This window comes from Trematomus bernacchii, unplaced genomic scaffold (assembly GCF_902827165.1).
Source record: "Trematomus bernacchii unplaced genomic scaffold, fTreBer1.1, whole genome shotgun sequence".
Taxonomy (NCBI): Eukaryota; Metazoa; Chordata; class Actinopteri; order Perciformes; family Nototheniidae; genus Trematomus; species Trematomus bernacchii.
In genome coordinates, this window is record NW_022987761.1 from 18,835 (window position 1) to 46,385 (window position 27,551).

Sequence of the window (27,551 nt, forward strand, 5' to 3'; positions counted from 1 at the left end):
CACACACACACTCACACACACACACACACACACACACACACACACACACACACACACTCAGAAGTTCTCTTTGTAGAAGTTGAAGGCGAAGCGTTCACACTGAGCTTTGATGAGTTTAGCGAGAGCCGGAGAGCCGCAGTAAAACACGTGGACCTTCCCTTTGTTCTCCTCCGATATCTTCTGGAACACCTGAACACACACACACACACACACACACACACACACACACACACACACACACACACACACACACACACACACACACACACACACACACACACATGGATGAATGAGTGATTAAACATCGTTCAGCTATAACTTCAGTACGGGTTATTTGAATTGAACGCGTGATGAACCTCTAGATCAGTGTTTCTCAAACGTCTTCACACCAAGGACCTCTTAACCAATACAATGAGATTTAAAATGCTCAGGTTTTACACCTCATATGAAATGTAGACTATATTTATTACGGAGTCTATGTCCAACAGACTCTCAGATAGTTTTACTGAGAGAAATGCAAAACACACCGGATGTATTACAAACTCCGCTGTGGATTTTCAAAATAAAATCCAGTAAAACTATGCAGGCCCAAGTTTAACATGAAACCCTTTGAATTTATTATTTAATTATTTCAAATGTGAAATTTTACCAATATCCTCTCGGACCACTAGGGGTCGCTCACGGGCACTTTGAGAAACCCTGCTCTAGCGACTGTTCATTGGGAGTGTTGTCGCTCCAGAAACCCGACAGTCTGTTACGTGTCTTTGCTCTCCTGTTGAACACGTGTGCTTTATGTCTTAATTAGGGCTGTCAAGTTAACGCGTTAATAACGCGTTAACGCAAAAAAAAATTAACGGCACTAATTATTTTAACGCGATTAACGCATGTGTATTTTTTGTCCTCGGCCGCCCCGTAGTTTCAGAGCGCATCGAGTTTAAAATACCATCTACAAGCTGATGCTGACAGCCCCGCTCCTGCCGCCCGCTTGTGGCAGACCACACTTCCACGCTCACCGGCAGGCCATCGGGAGGACCGGGAGGGTGTGTGTATGTGTGGCACGACTCGCGCGAGCGAGGCACACCTTACGTGTTGTTGTTGTTAGCATCTGGTGCTAGCTAGCTGCGCTAACGGATATAAGGAGCTGTTTCAATGACATTTCGCCGACAACTGCGCCGAGCACTTGACTTTATGCAGGTAGCCAGACAGTGGGACATTGTACGAAAAGTCAGCACACTCAGCACGGATAGTACGCGCGACATGATTGCAGCATCCAGGCAGCTCCCGTTGGAGCATATATGCCTTGAGCTGCACACACACACACACACACACACACACACACACACACACACACACACACACACACACACACACACACACACACACACACACACACACACACACACACACACACACACACACACACACACACACACACACAGTATTATTGTATGAGAGGTTCCAGGTTGAATTGAGGCGAATATTTGTAATGTTCAGGTTGTTGTGTTTAATATTCATGAGAATATTTGTCATTGTTCAAATGATAATAAACAAACATATAAAGCATATTTGTCCACTCATATGTTGATAAGAGTATAAAAAACTTGAAAGATATCCCTCTAAGGTACATTTAGAACAGATAAAAAATGTGCGATTAATTTGCGATTAATCGCGATTAACTATTTTAATCGACTGACAGCCCTAGTCTTAATGTGTGCATACGTATACATGTGTCTGTTGATTGTGTATATATAGGCACTGTTCGAAATGGGGGGGAGCCAGGGGGAGCTTGGCTCCCCCGAAGAGGGAGGGAGCTCCCCTGAAGGCCGACTTTGAGATAAATAGGGGGAGCCCAAAACAATCGTGCATATTTGTGTCACACAGATTAGAAATGTTGAGTTTCTGTAAATAACAGTTCTTGAAATAAATAATAGTTATTGTTCATTACAGTTTCTGAATATTTGTTTTATATTTGTGAATATTTCTGGGTGTTGGCATCTGTACGTGGCAGCACTGCATTCTTTACGCTACTTACGTTGCTATGGTTACGGTGGCGATGCCGGCGCGGTATTTGAAATGTTCATATTGACATATTTTTTAACTCTGGCTTTGTAATAAAAAATATGGCAAAACGAAAACAGCCAAGCCTCGCAGCTTTTGTATTCACAAGCAAAGAAGCGAAGGAGTCTAAAAATGACAACGTGAATGGAACAACTTTTATTTGGCCGGCTGTAAGCGGCGTTAGGGTCGAGTTTGACAGCTCCACCCCGAGGGAGAGGCCTGCCGATGCAGAGCCTGAAGAGGCTTCAACAACGGCCACAGCCGCCGGCGTAGTGACACCGTCTGTAGTGACACCGTCTGTAGTGACACCGTCTGTAGTGACACCGTCTGTCTGTAGTGACACCGTCTGTAGTGACACCGCCTGTAGTGACACCGTCTGTAGTAGCAGAGTGATTTTATAGCAATTGATCGAATCCGCACTGCTGAGCCTGCGCCAGTCAACAGAGCGTGCGTGTGACATATTTAGTAGCAGGATGTGCACTGAAAAATAGGGCTCCCCCGAAAGCAAATGGGTAATTCGAACACTGTATATAGGTATATATAGAGGTGGGAAGTAGTGGAGTACAAATACTGCGTTACTGTACTTAAGTACATGTTTCTGGTATCAGTACTTTACTCCACGACTTTTTACTTTGACTTCTTACATGTTGAACACAAATACCTGTACTTTCTACTTCTTACATGTTGAACACAAATACCTGTACTTTCTACTTCTTACATGTTGAACCCAAATACCTGTACTTTCTACTTCTTACATGTTGAACCCAAATACCTGTACTTTCTACTTCTTACATGTTGAACCCAAATACCTGTACTTTCTACTTCTTACATGTTGAACCCAAATACCTGTACTTTCTACTTCTTACATGTTGAACACAATACCTGTACTTTCTACTTCTTACATGTTGAACACAAATACCTGTACTTTCTACTTCTTACATGTTGAACACAAATACCTGTACTTTCTACTTCTTACATGTTGAACACAAATACCTGTACTTTCTACTTCTTACATGTTGAACCCAAATACCTGTACTTTCTACTTCTTACATGTTGAACCCAAATACCTGTACTTTCTACTTCTTACATGTTGAACACAAATACCTGTACTTTCTACTTCTTACATGTTGAACACAAATACCTGTACTTTCTACTTCTTACATGTTGAACCCAAATACCTGTACTTTCTACTTCTTACATGTTGAACCCAAATACCTGTACTTTCTACTTCTTACATGTTGAACACAAATACCTGTACTTTCTACTTCTTACATGTTGAACCCAAATACCTGTACTTTCTACTTCTTACATGTTGAACACAAATACCTGTACTTTCTACTTCTTACATGTTGAACCCAAATACCTGTACTTTCTACTTCTTACATGTTGAACCCAAATACCTGTACTTTCTACTTCTTACATGTTGAACCCAAATACCTGTACTTTCTACTTCTTACATGTTGAACCCAAATACCTGTACTTTCTACTTCTTACATGTTGAACACAAATACCTGTACTTTCTACTTCTTACATGTTGAACCCAAATACCTGTACTTTCTACTTCTCACATGTTGAACACAAATACCTGTACTTTCTACTTCTTACATGTTGAACACAAATACCTGTACTTCGCGTCGGGCCGAACCACACCCCTTAACTGTGATATAATGGCCATATACTACGGCCTGTCGTGAGCTATTGCTTAAATATAAAACAAATATTCAGAAACTGTAATGAACAATAACTATTATTTATTTCAAGAACTGTTATTTACAGAAACTCAACATTTCTAATCTGTGTGACACAAATATGCACGATTGTTTTGGGCTCCCCCTATTTATCTCAAAGTCGGCCTTCAGGGGAGCTCCCCCCCTCTTTAGGGGAGCCAAGCTCCCCCTGGCTCCCCCCCATTTCGAACACTGGTTGTTCAGCATGGAAACATTCATTAGCTAACAATGACATTATTGTTCTATTCATATAAAGGGAGGTCAGGTACTCTTTAAAACAGCTGCTAGTTATGGGTACTTTTTACTGAAGTACATTTCAAAGCCCTCTTTACTTTGACTTGAGTAAAGAAGTTTAGTCAGTACTTCTACTTTCACCAGAGTATCTTTAAACACGAGTCTCTGTACTTCTACTTGAGTAAAGGATGTGTGTACTTCTACCTGAGTAAAGGATGTGTGTACTTCTGCTTGAGTAAAGGATGTGTGTACTTCTACTGAGTAAAGGATGTGTGTACTTCTACTTGAGTAAAGGATGTGTGTACTTCTACTTGAGTAAAGGATGTGTGTACTTCTACTTGAGTAAAGGATGTGTGTACTTCTACTTGAGTAAAGGATGTGTGTACTTCTACTTGAGTAAAGGATGTGTGTACTTCTACTTGAGTAAAGGATGTGTGTACTTCTACTTGAGTACAGGATGTGTGTACTTCTACTTGAGTAAAGGATGTGTGTACTTCTACTTGAGTAAAGGATGTGTGTACTTCTACTTGAGTAAAGGATGTGTGTACTTCTACTTGAGTAAAGGATGTGTGTACTTCTACTTGAGTAAAGGATGTGTGTACTTCTACTTGAGTAAAGGATGTGTGTACTTCTACTTGAGTAAAGGATGTGTGTACTTCTACTTGAGTAAAGGATGTGTGTACTTCTACTTGAGTAAAGGATGTGTGTACTTCTAGTTGAGTAAAGGATGTGTGTACTTCTACTTGAGTACAGGATGTGTGTACTTCTACTTGAGTAAAGGATGTGTGTACTTCTACTTGAGTAAAGGATGTGTGTACTTTTGATATCTCTGGATTGTGGAAAACGGCACTTCGATCTCTCTGTCCACACAAACTGAAGGATTGTCCTCTGACTCTGGAGGCTCACCTTGGCCCACTCGGGGCGTCCCGGCTGGGTTCTGGTCCTCAGGCCCGTGATGGAGTCCCTCTTCTCCTTCTTGGCCAGCAGGTCCAGCGCCATCTGCAGCCCGATGGCCTTCATGTCGTTCTTACTGAGCGCCGACGTCATGTACATGTGCATCTCCAGGAAGCGGCCTGAGGGACGGGGGTTTGATTAAAGTCCCTGATTATCCTCTTTATCACCAATATATAACATGTCTCTGACTCGAAGACCCTTAAAGGACCCTTAAAGGACCCCTATTATCCTCTTTATCACCAATATATAACATGTCTCTGACTCGAAGACCCTTAAAGGACCCTTAAAGGACCCTTAAAGGACCCCTATTATCCTCTTTATCACCAATATATAACATGTCTCTGACTCAAGGACCCTTAAAGGACCCTTAAAGGACCCCTATTATACTCTTTATCACCAATATATAACATGTCTCTGACTCAAGGACCCTTAAAGGACCCTTAAAGGACCCCTATTACACTCTTTATCACCAATATATAACATGTCTCTGACTCAAAGACCCTTAAAGGACCCTTAAAGGACCCTTAAAGGACCCCTATTATCCTCTTTATCACCAATATATAACATGTCTCTGACTCAAGGACCCTTAAAGGACCCTTAAAGGACCCCTATTATACTCTTTATCACCAATATATAACATGTCTCTGACTCAAGGACCCTTAAAGGACCCTTAAAGGACCCCTATTACACTCTTTATCACCAATATATAACATGTCTCTGACTCAAGGACCCTTAAAGGACCCTTAAAGGACCCCTATTATACTCTTTATCACCAATATATAACATGTCTCTGACTCAAAGACCCTTAAAGGACCCTTAAAGGACCCTTAAAGGACCCCTATTATACTCTTTATCACCAATATATAACATGTCTCTGACTCAAGGACCCTTAAAGGACCCTTAAAGGACCCCTATTATACTCTTTATCACCAATATATAACATGTCTCTGACTCAAGGACCCTTAAAGGACCCTTAAAGGACCCCTATTATACTCTTTATCACCAATATATAACATGTCTCTGACTCAAGGACCCTTAAAGGACCCTTAAAGGACCCCTATTATACTCTTTATCACCAATATATAACATGTCTCTGACTCAAGGACCCTTAAAGGACCCTTAAAGGACCCCTATTACACTCTTTATCACCAATATATAACATGTCTCTGACTCAAGGACCCTTAAAGGACCCTTAAAGGACCCCTATTATACTCTTTATCACCAATATATAACATGTCTCTGACTCAAAGACCCTTAAAGGACCCTTAAAGGACCCTTAAAGGACCCCTATTATACTCTTTATCACCAATATATAACATGTCTCTGACTCGAAGACCCTTAAAGGACCCTTAAAGGACCCTTAAAGGACCCCTATTATCCCCTTTATCACCAATATATAACATGTCTCTGACTCAAAGACCCTTAAAGGACCCTTAAAGGACCCCTATTATCCTCTTTATCACCAATATATAACATGTCTCTGACTCAAGGACCCTTAAAGGACCCTTAAAGGACCCCTATTATACTCTTTATCACCAATATATAACATGTCTCTGACTCAAGGACCCTTAAAGGACCCTTAAAGGACCCCTATTACACTCTTTATCACCAATATATAACATGTCTCTGACTCAAAGACCCTTAAAGGACCCCTATTACACTCTTTATCACCAATATATAACATGTCTCTGACTCAAGGACCCTTAAAGGACCCTTAAAGGACCCCTATTATACTCTTTATCACCAATATATAACATGTCTCTGACTCAAGGACCCTTAAAGGACCCTTAAAGGACCCTTAAAGGACCCCTATTACACTCTTTATCACCAATATATAACATGTCTCTGACTCAAGGACCCTTAAAGGACCCTTAAAGGACCCCTATTATACTCTTTATCACCAATATATAACATGTCTCTGACTCAAGGACCCTTAAAGGACCCTTAAAGGACCCTTAAAGGACCCCTATTATACTCTATCACCAATATATAACATGTCTCTGACTCAAGGACCCTTAAAGGACCCTTAAAGGACCCCTATTATACTCTTTATCACCAATATATAACATGTCTCTGACTCAAGGACCCTTAAAGGACCCTTAAAGGACCCCTATTATACTCTTTATCACTAATATATAACATGTCTCTGACTCAAAGACCCTTAGAACACAACACGAGGGTTCAGAAGATCTCTACACGGTTCAGAGGAGCCACCAACAGTTAGTATAAGTTGCATTAATTAGCATATGCAGAGTAACAACAACACATCCCTCCAGCCATGAAAGAAATGTAGAGTAGGGTCTCCAGATCATAGAAATGTAGAGTAGGGTCTCCAGATCAAAGAAATGTAGAGTAGGGTCTCCAGATCATAGAAATGTAGAGTAGGGTCTCCAGATCATAGAAATGTAGAGTAGGGTCTCCAGATCATAGAAATGTAGAGTAGGGTCTCCAGATCATAGAAATGTTGGATGCTAACCTGCATGTGCTGGGACATTAGCACAGTTAGCATAAGGTGCTTTAATTAGCTTTATAGCTTATGCAGACATAGTTAAAACATGGCTTGGTAAGATTTGGACCGTTGTGGGGACGTTGAACCAAAATAGCACTTAATAGGGCCGTACATGTTAAAAATAGACCACAGAGAGTGCAAACATGGCCACTTTCTGTTTAAAACTACTATTTTTGATCCTGGAAATGTCATAAATGGATTCAGCCTCCTCAACAAACCACTCCAGAACCGTCCAAATCGGACTAGCCATTTTTTGACTTTTGTCCACATGCTGTAATTATGTTGCTAATAGTGTAATGTCCCAACATGCAGGTTAGCATCCTGCAGTGTCTATGAGCTGGAGACCCTACTGTCCAATGTTTATATTGGGTCACCTTCTGGCTCCTCGTCGGCCTGGTCCATCTCCATGTTGGTCAGCAAACTAACGAACCATTCGAAGGACTTCTGGTCTCGGTTGATCCAGATGAAATCCACCTGCAGGGTCCACAACACAACAGACTAGTTAACTAGTGCAGACAAATGTATGCCACTAGTTAACTAGTGAACCTTGTGCCTTTACTAGTTAACTAGTGAGTGATTCTGGGTGCTACTAGTTAACTAGTGAGCGATTCTGGGTGCTACTAGTTAACTAGTGAGCGATTCTGGGTGCTACTAGTTAACTAGTGAGTGATTCTGGGTGCTACTAGTTAACTAGTGAGCGATTCTGGGTGCTACTAGTTAACTAGTGAACCTTGTGCCTTTACTAGTTAACTAGTGAGTGATCCTGGGTGCTACTAGTTAACTAGTGAGCGATTCTGGGTGCTACTAGTTAACTAGTGAGTGATTCTGGGTGCTACTAGTTAACTAGTGAGCGATTCTGGGTGCTACTAGTTAACTAGTGAGTGATTCTGGGTGCTACTAGTTAACTAGTGAGCGATTCTGGGTGCTACTAGTTAACTAGTGAGCGATTCTGGGTGCTACTAGTTAACTAGTGAGTGATTCTGGGTGCTACTAGTTAACTAGTGAGCGATTCTGGGTGCTACTAGTTAACTAGTGAACCTTGTGCCTTTACTAGTTAACTAGTGAGTGATCCTGGGTGCTACTAGTTAACTAGTGAGCGATTCTGGGTGCTACTAGTTAACTAGTGAGCGATTCTGGGTGCTACTAGTTAACTAGTGAGTGATTCTGGGTGCTACTAGTTAACTAGTGAGCGATTCTGGGTGCTACTAGTTAACTAGTGAACCTTGTGCCTTTACTAGTTAACTAGTGAGTGATCCTGGGTGCTACTAGTTAACTAGTGAGCGATTCTGGGTGCTACTAGTTAACTAGTGAGCGATTCTGGGTGCTACTAGTTAACTAGTGAGCGATTCTGGGTGCTACTAGTTAACTAGTGAGTGATTCTGGGTGCTACTAGTTAACTAGTGAGCGATTCTGGGTGCTACTAGTTAACTAGTGAACCTTGTGCCTTTACTGGTTAACTAGTGAGTGATCCTGGGTGCTACTAGTTAACTAGTGAGCGATTCTGGGTGCTACTAGTTAACTAGTGAGTGATTCTGGGTGCTACTAGTTAACTAGTGAGCGATTCTGGGTGCTACTAGTTAACTAGTGAGTGATTCTGGGTGCTACTAGTTAACTAGTGAGCGATTCTGGGTGCTACTAGTTAACTAGTGAGCGATTCTGGCTGCTACTAGTTAACTAGTGAGTGATTCTGGGTGCTACTAGTTAACTAGTGAGCGATTCTGGGTGCTACTAGTTAACTAGTGAACCTTGTGCCTTTACTAGTTAACTAGTGAGTGATCCTGGGTGCTACTAGTTAACTAGTGAGCGATTCTGGGTGCTACTAGTTAACTAGTGAGTGATTCTGGGTGCTACTAGTTAACTAGTGAGCGATTCTGGGTGCTACTAGTTAACTAGTGAACCTTGTGCCTTTACTAGTTAACTAGTGAGTGATCCTGGGTGCTACTAGTTAACTAGTGAGCGATTCTGGGTGCTACTAGTTAACTAGTGAGCGATTCTGGGTGCTACTAGTTAACTAGTGAGCGATTCTGGGTGCTACTAGTTAACTAGTGAGCGATTCTGGGTGCTACTAGTTAACTAGTGAGTGATTCTGGGTGCTACTAGTTAACTAGTGAGTGATTCTGGGTGCTACTAGTTAACTAGTGAGCGATTCTGGGTGCTACTAGTTAACTAGTGAGTGATTCTGGGTGCTACTAGTTAACTAGTGAGCGATTCTGGGTGCTACTAGTTAACTAGTGAACCTTGTGCCTTTACTAGTTAACTAGTGAGTGATCCTGGGTGCTACTAGTTAACTAGTGAGTGATCCTGGGTGCTACTAGTTAACTAGTGAGCGATTATGGGTGCTACTAGTTAACTAGTGAACCTTGTGCCTTTACTAGTTAACTAGTGAGTGATCCTGGGTGCTACTAGTTAACTAGTGAGCGATTCTGGGTGCTACTAGTTAACTAGTGAACCTTGTGCCTTTACTAGTTAACTAGTGAGTGATCCTGGGTGCTACTAGTTAACTAGTGAGCGATTCTGGGTGCTACTAGTTAACTAGTGAGCGATTCTGGGTGCTACTAGTTAACTAGTGAGTGATTCTGGGTGCTACTAGTTAACTAGTGAGCGATTCTGGGTGCTACTAGTTAACTAGTGAGCGATTCTGGGTGCTACTAGTTAACTAGTGAGTGATTCTGGGTGCTACTAGTTAACTAGTGAGCGATTCTGGGTGCTACTAGTTAACTAGTGAGCGATTCTGGGTGCTACTAGTTAACTAGTGAGTGATTCTGGGTGCTACTAGTTAACTAGTGCAGACAAATGTATGCCACTAGTTAACTAGTTGTGCTTCTTTTGTGTAACTAGTTAACATGTCAGAGCTTTTGCAGCGCACTAGTTAACTTGTAAGACTTTCAGCGTCACTAGTACGGTCAGAGGGCCACTAGTTCATCACAAAGCTTACAAGTTGGGACTTTGGTGCTACTAGTGCTGCTCCTGGCGTCACTAGTAAGGCTTATGTGCTAACTAGTCGGACAAAAGTGCCACTAGTTGCTGAAAAAGAGTGACGAGTGTAATGTTTTATTTAACTAGTAAAGCAGAGTGCCAAACTAGTTTGACCATATATCTAACAAGTGAAATCAAAGAGCCAACTAGTGCAGGCAGCTGCCGTCTGACATCAAGGATATGGAATAAATACTCAAATGGCTTGCCATACTCTTCTGACTCTTAACTCCCCGACCCGCTGCATGTGGTTAGAGATCTTACTTTGCGTAACGTCATGTCGCTGTCCTTCATGTTCTCACACCACGAGTATTTACAGCTGGGGCAGTTCTGCTTCCTCATGCGGTATCTGCAACACACACACACACACACACACACACACACACACACACACACACACACACACACACACACACACACACACACACACACACACACACACACACACATCTTATCTTATCTTATCTTATCTTATCTTATCTTATCACAGCAGTGACCCCGTCCCGCTGATGCATGCTGGGAGATGTAGTTATGTGTGTGTGTCTGACCGGTAGTGTTCTTCATCAAATTACTTAAAGTGGACCTATCATGCTATATTTGAATGATATATTGTAGGGCCATACCTATATAAGGTATATTTATAAGTTTTCTTTTTCAAAATACCAAACAGATCATGCATTTTAGCCATGCCTCATTTCGCTCTATTTTCCTCTCCTCCAGCCAGTCTTTGCATGAGCTGCAGCTGACCACGCCCCCCTGCAAAGGAGGGGGCCGAGGCACGAGCGTCATGTCACCATGCTGTTACCATGCTGTTACCATGCTGTTACCATGCTGTTACCATGCCACGGCAGCCTCTCATTCCCCTGATAGGTGGAGAGTTGCCCATACAGGCGGAGCTGTTGACGTCAGCGCGTGTTCAAATCTGAATCAGTTTTTATCAAATCTGTTGCAACCCCGTTTTTTAGAGATTTGGGTACGGAGGAAAAGAGAGAGGGTTTTATTTTCTGACGCTGCGTGAGTTCCCCGACGCACCAGGGACACATATGTATATAAAAGATGTCACAAAGTGCATTTTGCATGATAGGTCCCCTTTAAACTACTTCCTCTGTAAAAGAAACAAATAACATGTTTTTAGTTGATCATAATCATGTTATCATCTCACCTACTTATTCTCCAGACTGAGGCTGGTGCCCCACGGGAACGAAAACGGGTTGTATCGCATACTTCTCTTGCGTATAGCCCTGTTTGCTACACGACGCCGTAACGGAACGATAGAAACGGGTCCAAAGGTGGATAGATCTGGGAACGGAGCGCTCTGGGGGGTCCAACGGGGCCGTGTGATCGCCTCTATACGATCATTTTGTGATAATGATGACGCAATAGCCCCGCCTCTCCCCACCTCTGCTGCTCACCCCCGCGTCAAAGTACACTGCACACTGAATTCAGATTATTTATCTTTCTCTCGATATGGACATAAACGCGAGTGAAGTCTAATCTGACAGGACGGAGACACGCAGCTCCTCCCGGCTGTGATGCAGCGAGAGCAAAACACACACTTCAAGTCAGATCATCACCCTTAGCTATTTTAATTACCTCTCAAACTAAACTAGTTATAAATATGTTTATTTTTACTGTCGGGTCATCATTACTGGATCAGCTGCTGCATGAGACAGACACTGACGCTGTCAGAAGAGAGGGAAAAGAGAGGCTCCGTGTATTTTATTATTATATATCATTATATCGTCGTTATTCATTTGTTTTAAAGCTTAATAAATAAAAGAAGACCTTTGACCGGCACTTTTATAATTTTGTCCAGAAGATTTAAACTTTAACACACGTTGACCGGCGAAAAACTCTGCCCGGTTCCCTCGGCCCCCACCGCGGAGAATAAACAGAAGTGCAGCCATGACAACCATTCTTCTTCGCTGCTTTTCTGGAGGAAGTTACAGCGCCACGTACAGGCTCGGCATATGTACTGCATCTTTTCCAGCGGTTGGATGTAAACGGAGCCGTCTCGTGTGAACACACACTATCCGGTGTCTATTGCGTGTGGACGGAAGCTTTTTTGCGATTGCGTTTGCGTTAATCCTATGCGTTTTGCCGTATGCGTTCCCGTGGAGCACCAGCCTTAATATTCATAGCAGCTTCTTATCTTATCTTATCATTGCAGTCACCCCGTCTCGCTGATGCATGCTGGGAGATGTAGTTCTGTGTGTTCTCACCGGTACATGATGCTCTGCAGGATGGAGGCGAAGGGTGTGATCCCGATCCCGGCCCCGATCAGAACCGCATGCTCCGAGGCGAAGATCTGCCGCGTGGGGGTCCCATAGGGTCCGTCCACATAACACTGACACACACACACACACACACACACACACAGTATTTCTTTATATTTTATTGTTTTATATCTCTTTTTGAATATTACCTTTCCATTTGGAAAATTCTGAGAAAAGTGAAAATTATGAGAAAAAGTGAAAATTATGAGAAAAAAATTAAATTCTGAGAAAGATGTAAAAATTCTGAGAAAAGTGAAAATTCGGAGTAAATTCTGTAAAAAGTGAAAATTATGAGAAAGATGTAAAAATTATGAAAAAGGTGAAAATTATGAGAAACAAATGAAAATTACGAGAAAAAGTGAATATTACGAGAAAAAGTGAAAATTATGAAAAAAGTGAAGATTATGAGAAAATTAAAAATAGAATAAAGGAATTCTGATAGTGATTCTAATAAAGATGTTAGTGATGATAACTCAGATGTGTTTGCAGACCTTGATGTTGCAGACTCGGTGATTCTCGCCCAGCTTTGCAGGAACCTGCAGGTTCAGATGGAGAGAGAACATTATCTAAGGGTGAAACTTACTTTATCACAGCATCAGAAGTATAGAGCAGATAAAAGATGAACAAAGTCAGTACACCATAAAAAAACTAAGTGGCTGTATATTAAAAACAGAGTGACCAGATAAACTAAAGAGCCGGCACTGTTGACATACTGTCAATACAGTGAAGGAAAAAATAATGTGTGAATTGCACAATTGTGTTTCAAGGATTCAAGGATTCAAGGATTCAAGGCTTTTATTGTCATTTGTACATAGCTACAGTGTAGTTATGACAATGAAAATCTGAGGTCACAGGCTCCTCCAACAGCGCAACACAATAACACAGATAATAGTGCAAGTAAATATAATATAATATAAATAGTTCTTAGTTTACGAGTCCTCTTATATCTGTTTCTTGTTTAACGCTGCTTGTATGCCTTTTCATTTGAGTTAAGTAAAACTGTGTTTTTGTGTTGCTTCCCTTTCTATAGGGCCCGGGGAATCATGGGAATACTGACCTCTCTGAGGGGAGGAGCCTCTCCTCTCTCCGCTGGCTCCAGCCTATCAGGAGGAGGCTCTGCAGGGTCTGGGGGCGGGGCTTGGGGGTCTGGGGGCGGGGTCAATCCTCTCTGACGGTACATCTTCAGCTCGATGGCCTCGTCCTCGTTAGAAGCTACACCGTTACAGTCTGTAGAGCTGAAGAACTCCTGAGGAGAGACTGCAGCTCAGAGAGGGTGTGTGTGTGTGTGTGTGTGTGTGTGTGTGTGTGTGTGTGTGTGAGTGTGGTGTGTGTTGGTGTGTGGGCGGGTGTGGTGTGTGAGAGAGTGTCGTGTGTGTGTGAGAGAGTGTTGTGTGTGGTGCGTGTGTGGAGAGAGTGGTGGTGTGTGCGTGTGTGTGGGTGTGTGGAGTGTGTGTGTGTGTGTGTGTGTGGGGTGTGAGTGTGTGTGTGTGTGTGTTGTGTGTGTGGTGTGTAGTGTGTTGTGTGTGTGTGTGTGTGTGTGGTGTGTGTGAGTTGGTGTGTTGTGGTGTGGGTGTGTGTGTTGGTGCGTGTGTGAGAGAGTGTGGTGTGTGCTGTGTTGTGGAGTGTGTGTCGTGAGAGTAGTGTGTGTTTGTGGTGAGAGAGCTGATGTGGTGTGTGCGTGTGTGAGAGAGTGTGTGTGTGCGTGTGTGTGTGTGTGTGTGTGTGTGTGTTTCTCTGTGTGTGAGTGTGTGTGTGTGTGTGTGTGTGCGTGTGTGAGGAGTGTGTGTGTGTGTGTGTGTGTGTGTGTGTGTGTAGGAGTGTGTGTGTGTGTGTGAGAGAGTGTGTGTGTGTGCGTGTGTGAGAGAGTGTGTGTGTGCGTGTGTGTGTGTGTGTGTGTGTGTGTGTGTGTCTCTGTGTGTGTGTGTGTGTGTGTGTGTGTGTGTGTGTGTGTGCACCTCCGCTCCCCTGCGCCTCCTCAGACTGGCGCTCAGTCTCTTGGGCTCCAGCTGCTCCTCCTGGGTTCTGAAGAACTCGTACAGGCGGTTGGTCCATTGACCCATGGAGCGGATGTGAAGCCACAGACTGTCTGCAGGTCAACGGTCACAGAGTCAGTCCAATGGGATTTCGCTAAGCTAAAGGAGGCTAATGTTGGGCTATAAAGGAACTACAGCACGGTCACATGACTTCACGTCACCACCGCTAAGCTAAAGGAGGCTAATGTTGGGCTATAAAGGAACTACAGCACGGTCACATGACTTCACGTCACCACGCTAAGCTAAGGTGGCTAATGTTGGGCTATAAAGGAACTACAGCACGGTCACATGACTTCATGTCACCACCGCTAAGCTAAAGGTGGCTAATGTTGGGCTATAAAGGAACTACAGCACGGTCACATGACTTCATGTCACCACCGCTAAGCTAAAGGTGGCTAATGTTGGGCTATAAAGGAACTACAGCACGGTCACATGACTTCACGTCACCACCGCTAAGCTAAAGGTGGCTAATGTTGGGCTATAAAGGAACTACAGCACGGTCACATGACTTCACGTCACCACCGCTAAGCTAAAGGTGGCTAATATTGGACTATAAAGGAACTACAGCACGGTCACATGACTTCACGTCACCACCGCTAAGCTAAAGGTGGCTAATGTTGGGCTATAAAGGAAAGCACGGTCACATGACTTCACGTCACCACCGCTATGCTAAAGGCGGCTAATGTTGGGCTATAAAGGAAAGCACGGTCACATGACTTCACGTCACCACCGCTAAGCTATTTTATGTGATAAATTCCTTATGTGTGAAAAGCTAATTGGCTGTGTGTGTGTGTGTGTGTGTGTGTGTGTGTGTGTGTGTGTGTACCTGACTGCTCGGGGGGGCTGCTGATGGTGAAGGGGTGCCACTCGTACTTGGCGATGGCGGGGATGTTAATGTAGACGTAATCTCCTGGTTTGAAGTGGAAGAACTGAGGACGTTTGATCACCAGGTGAGTCACCTGCACACACATACAGTAACCAAAACATATTTTATACAAAACATGTGATATCTTAGGCAGAGATGGCAAAAGTACACACATCCTTTACTCGAGTAGAAGTACAGATACTGGTGTTTAAAGATACTCTGGTGAAAGTAGAAGTACTGACTAAACTTCTTTACTCAAGTCAAAGTAAAGAGGGCTTTGAAATGTACTTCAGTAAAAAGTACCCATACCTAGCAGCTGTTTTAAAGAGTACCTGACCTCCCTTTATATTAATAGAACAATAATGTCATTGTTAGCTAATGAATGTTTCCATGCTGAACAACGGCAACATGACAACGTTTTCATTGGTCCCTCTTCTTTAGAGAAGACCAGGAAATGATGGATACACGGATCGTGTTCAAATCAATAGGCACGCAATGACTCTAAAGAATAATGATCACGCCACCAAACACACATTCAAACTAAAGGAACCAGCCTGTTTGGGAAATGTAAGTAGTGGAGTAAAGTACTGATACCAGAACAATTTACTTAAGTACAGTACCAAAGTATTTGTGCTCCACTACTTCCCACCTCTGTATCTAGGGCAACAGGTGCAAACTCAACGCCCTGAACTCTCCATCAGGAGGAACTCTTCATTACCTTGGAGGGCAGCATGTTGACCTCCACGATGTAAAGGCCTCCCATCCGAGAGACGGCCATCCCCACGATCTTCTCCAGCACGAACATCAATCCTGGAACCACGAACCACTTCCAGAAGTTCGAACAGTGCACCATGAGCAGAGACCACACCCACACATAGGACAGGTGAGACCAGTAAAACACCTGCAGGACCACAAAACACACCACACACACACACACACACACACACACACACAACACACCACACACACACACACACACACCACACACACACACACACACACACACACACACACACACACACACACACACACACACACACACACACTGTTATTAAGGTGACCACACAGAGCTTCATTAAGTTTATTTTAATAGCAATGCATCTATATCACTGGTACTAACCTTTTCCATTAAGAAACCTCGTTAAGTTACCCATATATATGTGTGATGTTGTTGTGTTTGCAGGAAACTGAAAAACAGCATGATTTTGTCCCCAAACATCAAAAAGTTCAATTATGAAGACAGGGCTGTTGATGACAAGCTGATATAATAGAAAGCAGCATTTTATAAAAGATGTGGTTTTAATGGATACACACTTAAAGGTCACCTATTCTGCAAAATCCTCTTCTTCATGTCTTTTCTACCTCAAAATGTTTCCTCGTACCTCATAGTGTTACCTCGTACCACAAAGTGTTTCCTCGTTTTACTCGTACCTCAAAGTCTTTCCTCGTACCTCAAAATGTTTCCTCGTACCTCAAAAGGTTTCCTTGTAACTCAAAGTCTTTCCTTGTAACTCAAAGTATTTCCTTGTACCTCAAAGTCTTTCCTTGTACCTCAAAGTCTTTCCTTGTACCTCAAAATGTTTCCTCATACCTCAAAGTGTTTCCTTGTTTTCCTCGTACCTCATATCGTTTCCTCGTACCTCAGAGTCATTCCTTGTACATCAGAGTGTTTCCTTGCACCTCAAAGTGTTTCCACGTACCTCAAAGTCTTTCCTTGTTTTCCTCATACCTCATAGCGTTTCCTTGTACTTCAGAGTGTTTCCTCGTACCTCAAAGTATTTCCTCGTACCTCAAAAGTGTTTCCACGTACCTCAAAGTGTTTCCACGTACCTCAAAGTGTTTCCTTGTACCTCAGAGTGTTTCCTCGTACCTCAAAGTGTTTCCTTGCACCTCAAATTGTTTCCACGTACCTCAAAGTGTTTCCACGTACCTCAAAGTGTTACCTCGTACCTCAAAGTGTTACCTCGTACCTCAAAGTGTTTCCACGTACCTCAAAGTGTTTCCTCGTACCTCAAAGTGTTTCCACGTACCTCAAAGTGTTACCTCGCACCTCAAAGTGTTTCCTCGTACCTCACAGTGTTTCCTCGTACCTCAAAGTGTCTCCTCGTACCTCAAAGTGTTACCTCGTACCTCACAGTGTTTCCTCGTACCTCACAGTGTTTCCTCGTACCTCACAGTGTTTCCTCGTACCTCAAAGTGTCTCCTCGTACCTCAAAGTGTTACCTCGTACCTCACAGTGTTTCCTCGTACCTCAAAGTGTTTCCTCGTACCTCACAGTGTTTCCTCGTACCTCAAAGTGTCTCCTCGTACCTCAAAGTGTTTCCTCGTACCTCACAGTGTTTCCTCGTACCTCAAAGTGTCTCCTCGTACCTCACAGTGTTTCCTCGTACCTCACAGTGTTTCCTCGTACCTCACAGTGTTTCCTCGTACCTCAAAGTGTCTCCTCGTACCTCAAAGTGTTACCTCGTACCTCACAGTGTTTCCTCGTACCTCAAAGTGTTTCCTCGTTCCTCACAGTGTTTCCACGTACCTCAAAGTGTTTCCACATACCTCAAAGTGTTTCCACGTACCTCAAAGTGTTTCCACGTACCTCAAAGTGTCCGCTGCGTCGTACGAATGTGCTAGAGCAGAGCACCATGAGTCCGATGGCCACCTGCAGGACGACCCCCGTCAGAGAAGCCGCCCCCCCCCACCCAGCCGATCCCTGGGCGCGTGGTCAGCAGATATTCCCAGAGCTGGAAATCCCCGCTCTCCGACAGCTTCACTGAAACACAGCAAACCAAACTATCAAACATGACATTACATTTAGCTGAGGCTTTTATCCAAAGCGACTTACAATAAGTGCATTCGACCAACAAGATACAAACTTGAAGAAAACAGAATCATATAAGTGCATCAGGTTTCATAGAGCTAAAACATTTCAAGTGCTACTCAACTAGCTTTAGATAAGTCAGTCCTTTGTTAGTATATAAGTGCTTTGTTAGTATATAAGTGCTTTGTTAGGAATTCTATTGCTCGAAGTGGAGTGGAAAGAGATGAGTCTTCAGTCTGAAGAAGATGTGTAGGCTTTCTGCTGTCCTGATTTCAATGGGGAGCTCATTCCACCATGTTGGAGCCAGGATATCAAACCCACGTGTTTCTGCTGATGGGAACTTGGGTCCCCCTCGCAGTGCGGGTGCAGCGAGCCGTTTGGCTGATGCAGAGCGGAGTGCACGTGCTGGGGTGTACAGTTTAACCATGTCCTGGATGTAGGAAGGGCCAGATCCATTCACAGCATGGTACGCTAGTACCATTGTCTTGAAGTGGATTCTAGCAGTTACTGGAAGCCAGTGAAGTGAGCGGAGGAGCGGAGGTGTGGTGTGGGAACATTTAGGAAGGTTGAAGACCAGACGAGCCGCTGCATTCTGGATGAGCTGCAGAGGTCGGATGGCACATGCAGGTAGACCAGCCAGGAGGGAGTTGCAGTAGTCTAGGCGTGAGATGACGAGAGCCTGGACCAGAACCTGCGTGGCTTTCTGGGTCAGGAGGGGACGTATCCTCCTGATGTTGTAAAGAGTGTATCTGCAGCAGCGGGTTGGAGCAGCGATGTTTGCAGTGAAGGACAGTTTGTTATCTAGGGTCACACCCAGATTCCTTGCAGTCTGAGTCGGGGAAACAATAGAGGGGCCGATGTTGATTGTTATGTCAAGAGTGGGACAATCTTTTCCCTGAAGGAAAAGCAGTTCAGTCTTGTCAAGGTTGAGCTTGAGGTGGTGAGCAGACATCCACTGAGAGATGTCTGCTAGACAAGCAGAGATGCGTGCGACGACCTGGGTCTCTGAGCGGGGAGAGGACAGAATGAATTGGGTGTCGTCAGCGTAGCAGTGGTATGAAAAACCATGCGGGCTAATGATTGATCCGAGCGAGTTTGTGTACAAGGAGAAGAGGAGGGGACCAAGAACAGAGCCCTGAGGGACCCCTGTAGTTAATTGACAAGGGTCGGACTCGGACCCTCTCCAAGTTACCCTGTAGGTGCGGTCTTTGAGGTATGAGGTGAGGAGGGAAAGTGCAGAGCCTGAAACTCCAAGTTCTTGGAGAGTGTGAAGGAGGATCTGATGGTTCACCGTGTCGAATGCAGCAGACAGGTCCAACAGGATGATGACAGAGGAGAGGGAGGCTGCTTTAGCCGTGTGCAGTTCCTCAGAGACAGCAAGGAGGGCAGTTTCTGTGGAGTGACCTGCCTTGAAGCCAGACTGGTGCGGATCCAGAAGGTTGTTCTGATGGAGATAACAGGAGAGTTTTGGTTTGTTTCCATTACATTTAACCACTCAAGAATTGATGGAAATGTCCCTCTTAAATATTACATTAAGGTCATCTGATGTGGTATCAAATGCTTTGGAGATTATAAATAGCATAGCATTTGAAAGGCAGGGACTTGAAACTTGTCAGAACCTCCTTGTTGTCGATATAATATGATGTAAGCCATACATCCTCTGGAAGCCCTCCGTCTGTAGTTTCATGAAGATGTGAAGCTCTTTTTAAACAGCCAGGTCAAGATTAACATCACACTAAATCTGGCACTGTTACGCTTGACACATTTGAATGTTTTAAGTGTTCATTACTGTGCATTGTCCCTGCCAAATAAACGATTAAATAAAACATTAACACTGGGTATAATAAACATACATTCATGTCTTTCTTATAAATAATAACCGTTTTTCTGCAGAAGAAAGTTTCCTTCAGGTGAATGAATATGAAAAACAGAGCAGTTATCTGACAGTGTGATGTTCATAAGGACAGGTTTATATCATCGTTAATGCAGGTGTGGGTCGGTACCGAAGTTGAAGATGTGCGCGGTGGTGTGCGCGGTGGTGAAGCCGAGGATGGCGTAGCCCACGATCTGGTGCAGGAGGATGTTTTGGTCCAGAGGCAGAACCCGCACCACCCAGGTGGCCCGAAGCCAGGTGAGGAAGCGCCGCAGCATCAGAACCTGTGTGGGAATATGTACTGATCAGAATGAGTGGTACTCCTGCAGGCCGGGTTGCATCAAGCCCCCAGGAAGTGCTCCGGACTCTGAGGAAAATATTCGTAGTGGCCAAACGGCAGTACTACAATTTCCGTATCAGTCTTTATATTGAGTATCAGGGTAGATCTTTTGAAAGCTACAGACCCAGAATCAGCTCTTTAGTAACAGCTGAAATTGAGGGGGATGAAGCTAGAATGATCTGTTTGGTATTTTGAGCAAAACCCTTCAGAGACATGTTTTTTATATATCTGACTGAGACCTATAATATACGCCTAAAAATAGTATAATAAGAGACCTTTAAAGTACCAGTTTACGTAGAAAAATAGTTTGTTTCGAAACATTTCTTTATTTTACATAAACAATAATAATTGTCTTTGATATGATTATGAGTTACATGATATTGTGAGCGCAGCATCCGGACTAAAACCACCAGACTCAGAGACGGTTTCATCCCACAGGCCAGAAGACTGAACACCTGAACTAAGAACATCCATAACATTCATCTGTTTGCATCTTATATATATTTATATATATATTCCAATTACTATTGGACTATTCTGCACTATTTCGTGTAGTAATGTGTTTTTATTACATGTACAGCACTTTGGCTCGACCAAAAAATCGCTTTTAAATGTGCTATATAAATAAAACCTGATTTGATTTGATTTGATTTGATTTCTATTATATTCTATTCTATTTTATTTTATTGACTTGCACTATTGTATCTGTGTTATTGTGTTGCTCTGTTGGAGGAGCCTGTGGCCTCAGATCTTCATTGACATATCTCCACTGTAGCTCGGTACACATGACAATAAAAGCCTTGAACCTTGAGAAATGTTACCATGATGAAGGTGCAGTTGAAGTTGAGGCACTGCCCGCAGCCCTTGGCCATCATGAACCAGCCGCCGCCCCCCCGTTGCTGCATCACGGCCCCCAGGAACAGGGTCAGGTTGAGGAGGGCGTACAGAACCAGGAAGAGCAGCTTCCTGCTGTTGTTCTGCCAGTAGGCCCGGGTCAGGTATCGCGGGGCCCCTCGCCTCTTTTGGGGGTCCACAGCAGGGGGCTTCAGCCAGTTAGCAGCACTGAGGGGAGGAATCATACATAAACTAATCAATTAATTAGTTAGTGACGCCTCCATCACTAAGGAGGAGAAGTTACCCTAACCTCAGGGAAGGAATCATAATATGAATGACCTGATGGTGAGGTTCTCCATCACCTCGGGGAAGGAATCATAATATTAATGACCTGATGGTGAGGTTCTCCATCACCTCAGGGAAGGAATCATAATATTAATGACCTGATGGTGAGGTTCTCCATCACCTCGGGGAAGGAATCATAATATGAATGACCTGATGGTGAGGTTCTCCATCACCTCGGGGAAGGAATTATAATAATATGAATGACCTGATGGTGAGGTTCTCCATCACCTCGGGGAAGGAATCATAATATGAATGACCTGATGGTGAGGTTCTCCATCACCTCGGGGAAGGAATCATAATATTAATGACCTGATGGTGAGGTTCTCCATCACCTCGGGGAAGTTCTCCAGCTCTGCCTTCAGCTCCTCGAAGGTGATGGAGCCGCTGTTGTCTTTGTCGGCCGACTCGAACAGCGCCAGCGTCAGGTCGTCCAGCTTCTCCTCCGGCAGAGAGATGGCGCTCTCCCGCAGACACGACTTCAGGACGGTGCGCAGCTCGTCGGGGTCGATGGAGCCGCTTCCTGCAAACACATCGTTATTATTATTATTTTTTAAATACTTTATATTGAATATTTCTTTTAGTTACAATAAAGCAAAGACATACACAATATACAGTAAGTAGGTACACGAAGCCTTTACATGGCGTACAAGAGAAGAAGAAACCTGGGTAAAGCTGCCAGTCGACAGCATCGTAGACATAAACTAAAAGCCCAAGGGTAACCCAATACCAACAACAAATAAAATACAGAAAAGAGAAAACAAGAAGAAAAAGAGTAAAAATAACTGGGGGATGGATTGCGTTATTATTATTACTGTTGTTGTTGTTGTTGTTGTTGCAGGACGTGGCAGGCCTTAATGGATAAGTAGTGGTTTAAAGGCTCCTATCATGCAAAAGTCCCTTTCTGATGTCTTCTCGTCCATCACCATGTGGCCCGGGTGTTGTCAGGAGGACTCTCAAAGTGAATTGTGCTTCGCTACATCAACCATGTGTCCCAGGTGTGTCCAGGAGACTCACTAAGTGATGTCTTCTCTTAGCATCACTCATGTGGCCCCGTGGTGTCAGGAGACTCAGCTAAGTGATGTCTTCTCTACATCACCACTAGTGTTCCCCCGGTGTGTTCAAGAGGACTCTCTAAGTGTATGTCTAGCTCTACAATCAGCCCAGTGTGTCCCCGGTGTGTGCCAGGAAGACTCTCAGAAGTGATGTGCTTCTCTAACATGCACCATGTGTCCCGCGGTGTGTCAGGAGACTCTCAAAGTGATGGTCTTCTCTACATCACCATGTGTCCCCGGTGTGTCAGGAGACTCAAAGTGATGTCTTCTCTACATCACCATGTGTCCCCGGTGTGTCAGGAGACTCAAAGTGATGTCTTCTCTACATCACCATGTGTCCCCGGTGTGTCAGGAGACTCACTAAGTGATGTCTTCTCTACATCACCATGTGTCCCCGGTGTGTCAGGAGACTCTCTAAGTGATGTCTTCTCTACATCACCATGTGTCCCCGGTGTGTCAGGAGACTCAAGTGATGTCTTCTCTACATCACCATGTGTCCCCGGTGTGTCAGGAGACTCACTAAGTGATGTCTTCTCTACATCACCATGTGTCCCCGGTGTGTCAGGAGACTCACTAAGTGATGTCTCCTCTACATCACCATGTGTCCCCGGTGTGTCAGGAGACTCACTAAGTGATGTCTTCTCTACATCACCATGTGCCCCCGGTGTGTCAGGAGACTCACTAAGTGATGTCTTCTCTACATCACCACGTGTCCCCGGTGTGTCAGGAGACTCACTAAGTGATGTCTTCTCTACATCACCATGTGTCCCCGGTGTGTCCCCGGTGTGTCAGGAGACTCTCAAAGTGTCAGAAATAAACCCCTCTCTCTTTTCCTCCGTACCCACATCTCTAAAAACGGGGGAACAACGGAGCTGATCCAGATTTGCTGCGTCATGACCACATTACTAAAATGTGGGCGGGCTTTACACCCACGGGCCAATCAGAAACGTTGCTGTCAGAAACAATGAGACGTGTTCTGGAAGTAATACGGTCTGTGTTTACATTAGCATGCTAACACTCAGAGCTAACCTGTACTGGAGAGAGCATGTGTGAAGAAGCAGGAAATCAAAAGGAAGTCACCTTGTGGTAAACCTGAGAGAGAGAAAGAGTTTGAGCTCCATACTGTTTCAGAGAGAATCCTTCATGTGGTTTGGAACATGATATGGAGTTTCAGAGAGAATCCTTCATGTGGTTTGGAACATGGAAGGATCTGTTTGGGGTTTGGAGCAGGACACTTCAGAGACATGTCCTTAGTAACAGCTGGAAGAGAGGGGGGGGGGGGGCTACAAGGATCTGTTTGGGTTAGGAGCAGGACACTTCAGAGACATGTCCTTAGTAACAGCTGGAAGAGAGAGGGGGGGGGGGCTACAAGGATCTGTTGGGGTTTGGAGCAGGACACTTCAGAGACATGTCCTTAGTAACAGCTGGAAGAGAGAGGGGGGGGGGCTACAAGGATCTGTTTGGGGTTTGGAGCAGGACACTTCAGAGACATGTCCTTAGTAACAGCTGGAAGAGAGAGGGGGGGGGGGCTACAAGGGTCTGTTTGGGGTCTGGAGCAGGACACTTCAGAGACATGTCCTTAGTAACAGCTGGAAGAGAGGGGGGGGGGGCTACAAGGATCTGTTTGGTGTTTGGAGCAGGACACTACAGAGACATGTCCTTAGTAACAGCTGGGAGAGAGAGGGGGGGGGGGCTACAAGGATCTGTTTGGTGTTTGGAGCAGGACACTTCAGAGACATGTCCTTAGTAACAGCTGGAAGAGGAGGGGGGGGGCCTAGCTACAAGGGTCTGTTTGGGGTTTTGGAGCAGGACACTCAGAGACATGTCACTTAGTAACGCTGGAAGAGGAGGGGGGGGGGGGGGGGCTACCAAGGATCTGTTTGGGGTTTGGAGCAGGACACTTCAGAGACATGTCCATTAGTAACAGCTGGGAAGAGAGGGGGGGGGGGCTACAAGGATCTGTTTGGGGTTTGGAGCAGGACACTTCAGAGACATGTCTAGTATAACAGCTGGAAGAGAGGGGGGGGGGGGCTACAAGGACCTGTTTGGGTTTGAGCAGGAAACTTCAGAGACTGTCCTTAGTAACAGCTGGAAGAGAGGGGGGGGGGGTACAAGGACTGTTTGGGGTTTGGAGCAGGACACTTCAGAGACATGTCCCTTAATAACAGCTGGAAGAGAGAGGGGGGGGGGGGGGGCTACAAGGATTCTGTTTGGGGTTTGGAACAGGACACTTCAGAGACATGTCCTTAGTAACAGCTGGAGAGAGGGGGGGGGGCCTACAAGGATCTGTTCGGGGTTTGGAGCAGGGACACTTCAGAGACCATGTCCTTAGTAACAGCTGGAAGAGAGGGGGGGGGGCTACAAGGGTCTGTTTGGGGTTTGGAGCAGGACACTTCAGAGACATGTCCTTAGTAACAGCTGGAAGAGAGAGGGGGGGGGGGGATACAAGATCTGTTGGGGTTTGGAGCAGGACACTTCAGAGACATGTCCTTAGTAACAGCTGGAAGAGAGGGGGGGGGGGGCTACAAGGATCTGTTCGGGGTTTGGAGTAGGACACTTCAGAGACATGTCCTCAGTAACAGCTGGAAGAGAGGGGGGGGGGCTACAAGGATCTGTTTGGGGTTTGGAGCAGGACACTTCAGAGGACATGTCCTTAGTAACAGTGGAAGAGAGGGGGGGGGGGCTACAAGGAATCTGTTTTGGTGTTGGAGCAGGACACTTCAGGAGACACTGTCCTTAGTAACAGGCTGGAAGAGGAGGAGGGGGGGGGCTACAAGGATCTGTTCGGGGTTTGGAGCAGGACACTTCAGAGACATGTCCTTATATATCTGAGAGCTGTAATATCTAACAATAGTATAGGAGAGCTCTAATGTTTGATATCGACTGACCGTCCACGTCGTACACCTGGAACAGGAAGTGCAGCTTGTCGCTCTCGCTGCCGTGTATCAGCAGCTGCAGCGCCTCCAGGAGCTCCGTCAGGCTGATGGAGCCGCTGCCGTCAGAGTCAAAGAGAGCGAAGAAACGCTCGGCGAAGAACGACTGCAGACAGAACACATCAGAAAACACCTTTTATACAATAACCACAGTTTATTAGGGATCAATACACGGCTTGGTTGAATATTCAATTCTGATTGGTTGATTCAGACATTTCTGAGGTTGTGAATACTCGATAACACACTGTTGCTAAGGGAGACAATAACACACTGTTGCTAAGGGAGAGAAGGAAGTAGGTTAAAAGACGGAGAGAGACAGGAAGTAAACACTGAAGGGAACAGACAGGAAGTAAACACTGAAGGGAACAGACAGGAAGTAAATATTGAAGGGAACAGACAGGAAGTAAACACTGAAGGGAACAGACAGGAAGTAAACACTGAAGGGAACAGACAGGAAGTAAACATTGAAGGGAACAGACAGGAAGTAAACACTAAAGGGAACAGCAGAAGAAGACAGACAGGAAGTAAACACTAAAGGGAACAGACAGGAAGTAAACACTAAAGGGAACAGCAGAAGAAGACAGACAGGAAGTAAACACTGAAGGGAACAGACAGGAAGTAAACACTAAAGGGAACAGACAGGAAGTAAACACTGAAGGGAACAGACAGGAAGTAAACACTGAAGGGAACAGACAGGAAGTAAACACTGAAGGGAACAGACAGGAAGTAAACACTGAAGGGAACAGACAGGAAGTCAACACTGAAGGGAACAGCAGAAGAAGACAGACAGTAAGTAAACACTAAAGGGAACAGACAGGAAGTAAACACTAAAGGGAACAGACAGGAAGTAAACACTGAAGGGAACAGACAGGAAGTAAACACTAAAGGGAACAGACAGGAAGTAAACACTAAAGGGAACAGACAGGAAGTAACCACTAAAGGGAACAGACAGGAAGTAAACACTAAAGGGAACAGACAGGAAGTAAACACTAAAGGGAACAGACAGGAAGTAAACACTAAAGGGAACAGACAGGAAGTAAACACTGAAGGGAACAGACAGGAAGTAAACACTGAAGGGAACAGACAGGAAGTAAACACTAAAGGGAACAGACAGGAAGTAAACACTAAAGGGAACAGCAGAAGAAGACAGACAGACAGGAAGTAAACACTGAAGGGAACAGACAGGAAGTAAACACTAAAGGGAACAGACGGGAAGTAAACACTAAAGGGAACAGACAGGAAGTAAACACTAAAGGGAACAGCAGAAGAAGACAGACAGGAAGTAAACACTAAAGGGAACAGACAGCAAGTAAACACTAAAGGGAACAGACAGGAAGTAAACACTAAAGGGAACAGACAGGAAGTAAACACTAAAGGGAACAGCAGAAGAAGACAGACAGGAAGTAAACACTAAAGGGAACAGACAGGAAGTAAACACTAAAGGGAACAGACAGGAAGTAAACACTAAAGGGAACAGAGGAAGAAGACAGACAGGAAGTAAACACTGAAGGGAACAGACAGGAAGTAAACACTGAAGGGAACAGACTGGAAGTAAACACTAAAGGGAACAGCAGAAGAAGACAGACAGGAAGTAAACACCTAAATCTCTGACCTCTTTGACCTTCAGGGCAGTTTTGAACTCGTCGATGTCAATCTCCTTGTCGTCCCCGGCGATGCTTTCAAACTGTTTGGTGACCCCAGTCCAACCAATGGGAGTCCTCCTCTGCACTCAT

At 44.6% G+C, this 27,551-nt stretch overlaps 1 protein-coding gene across 1 annotated transcript; it reads right to left on the minus strand.

The window, feature by feature from the left end:
- Positions 1 to 27,551, minus strand: nox5 (NADPH oxidase, EF-hand calcium binding domain 5). Its single transcript, XM_034148331.1, is given in 18 exon segments — positions 1 to 189; positions 4,926 to 5,092; positions 7,857 to 7,956; positions 10,720 to 10,804; positions 12,678 to 12,802; positions 13,223 to 13,267; positions 13,789 to 13,977; positions 14,687 to 14,817; positions 15,591 to 15,723; positions 16,348 to 16,530; positions 18,220 to 18,318; positions 18,320 to 18,393; positions 20,445 to 20,598; positions 21,476 to 21,716; positions 22,143 to 22,353; positions 25,774 to 25,924; positions 27,431 to 27,514; positions 27,516 to 27,551. Coding segments are annotated over 18 exon segments (2,340 nt in total). The 3' UTR covers positions 1 to 57.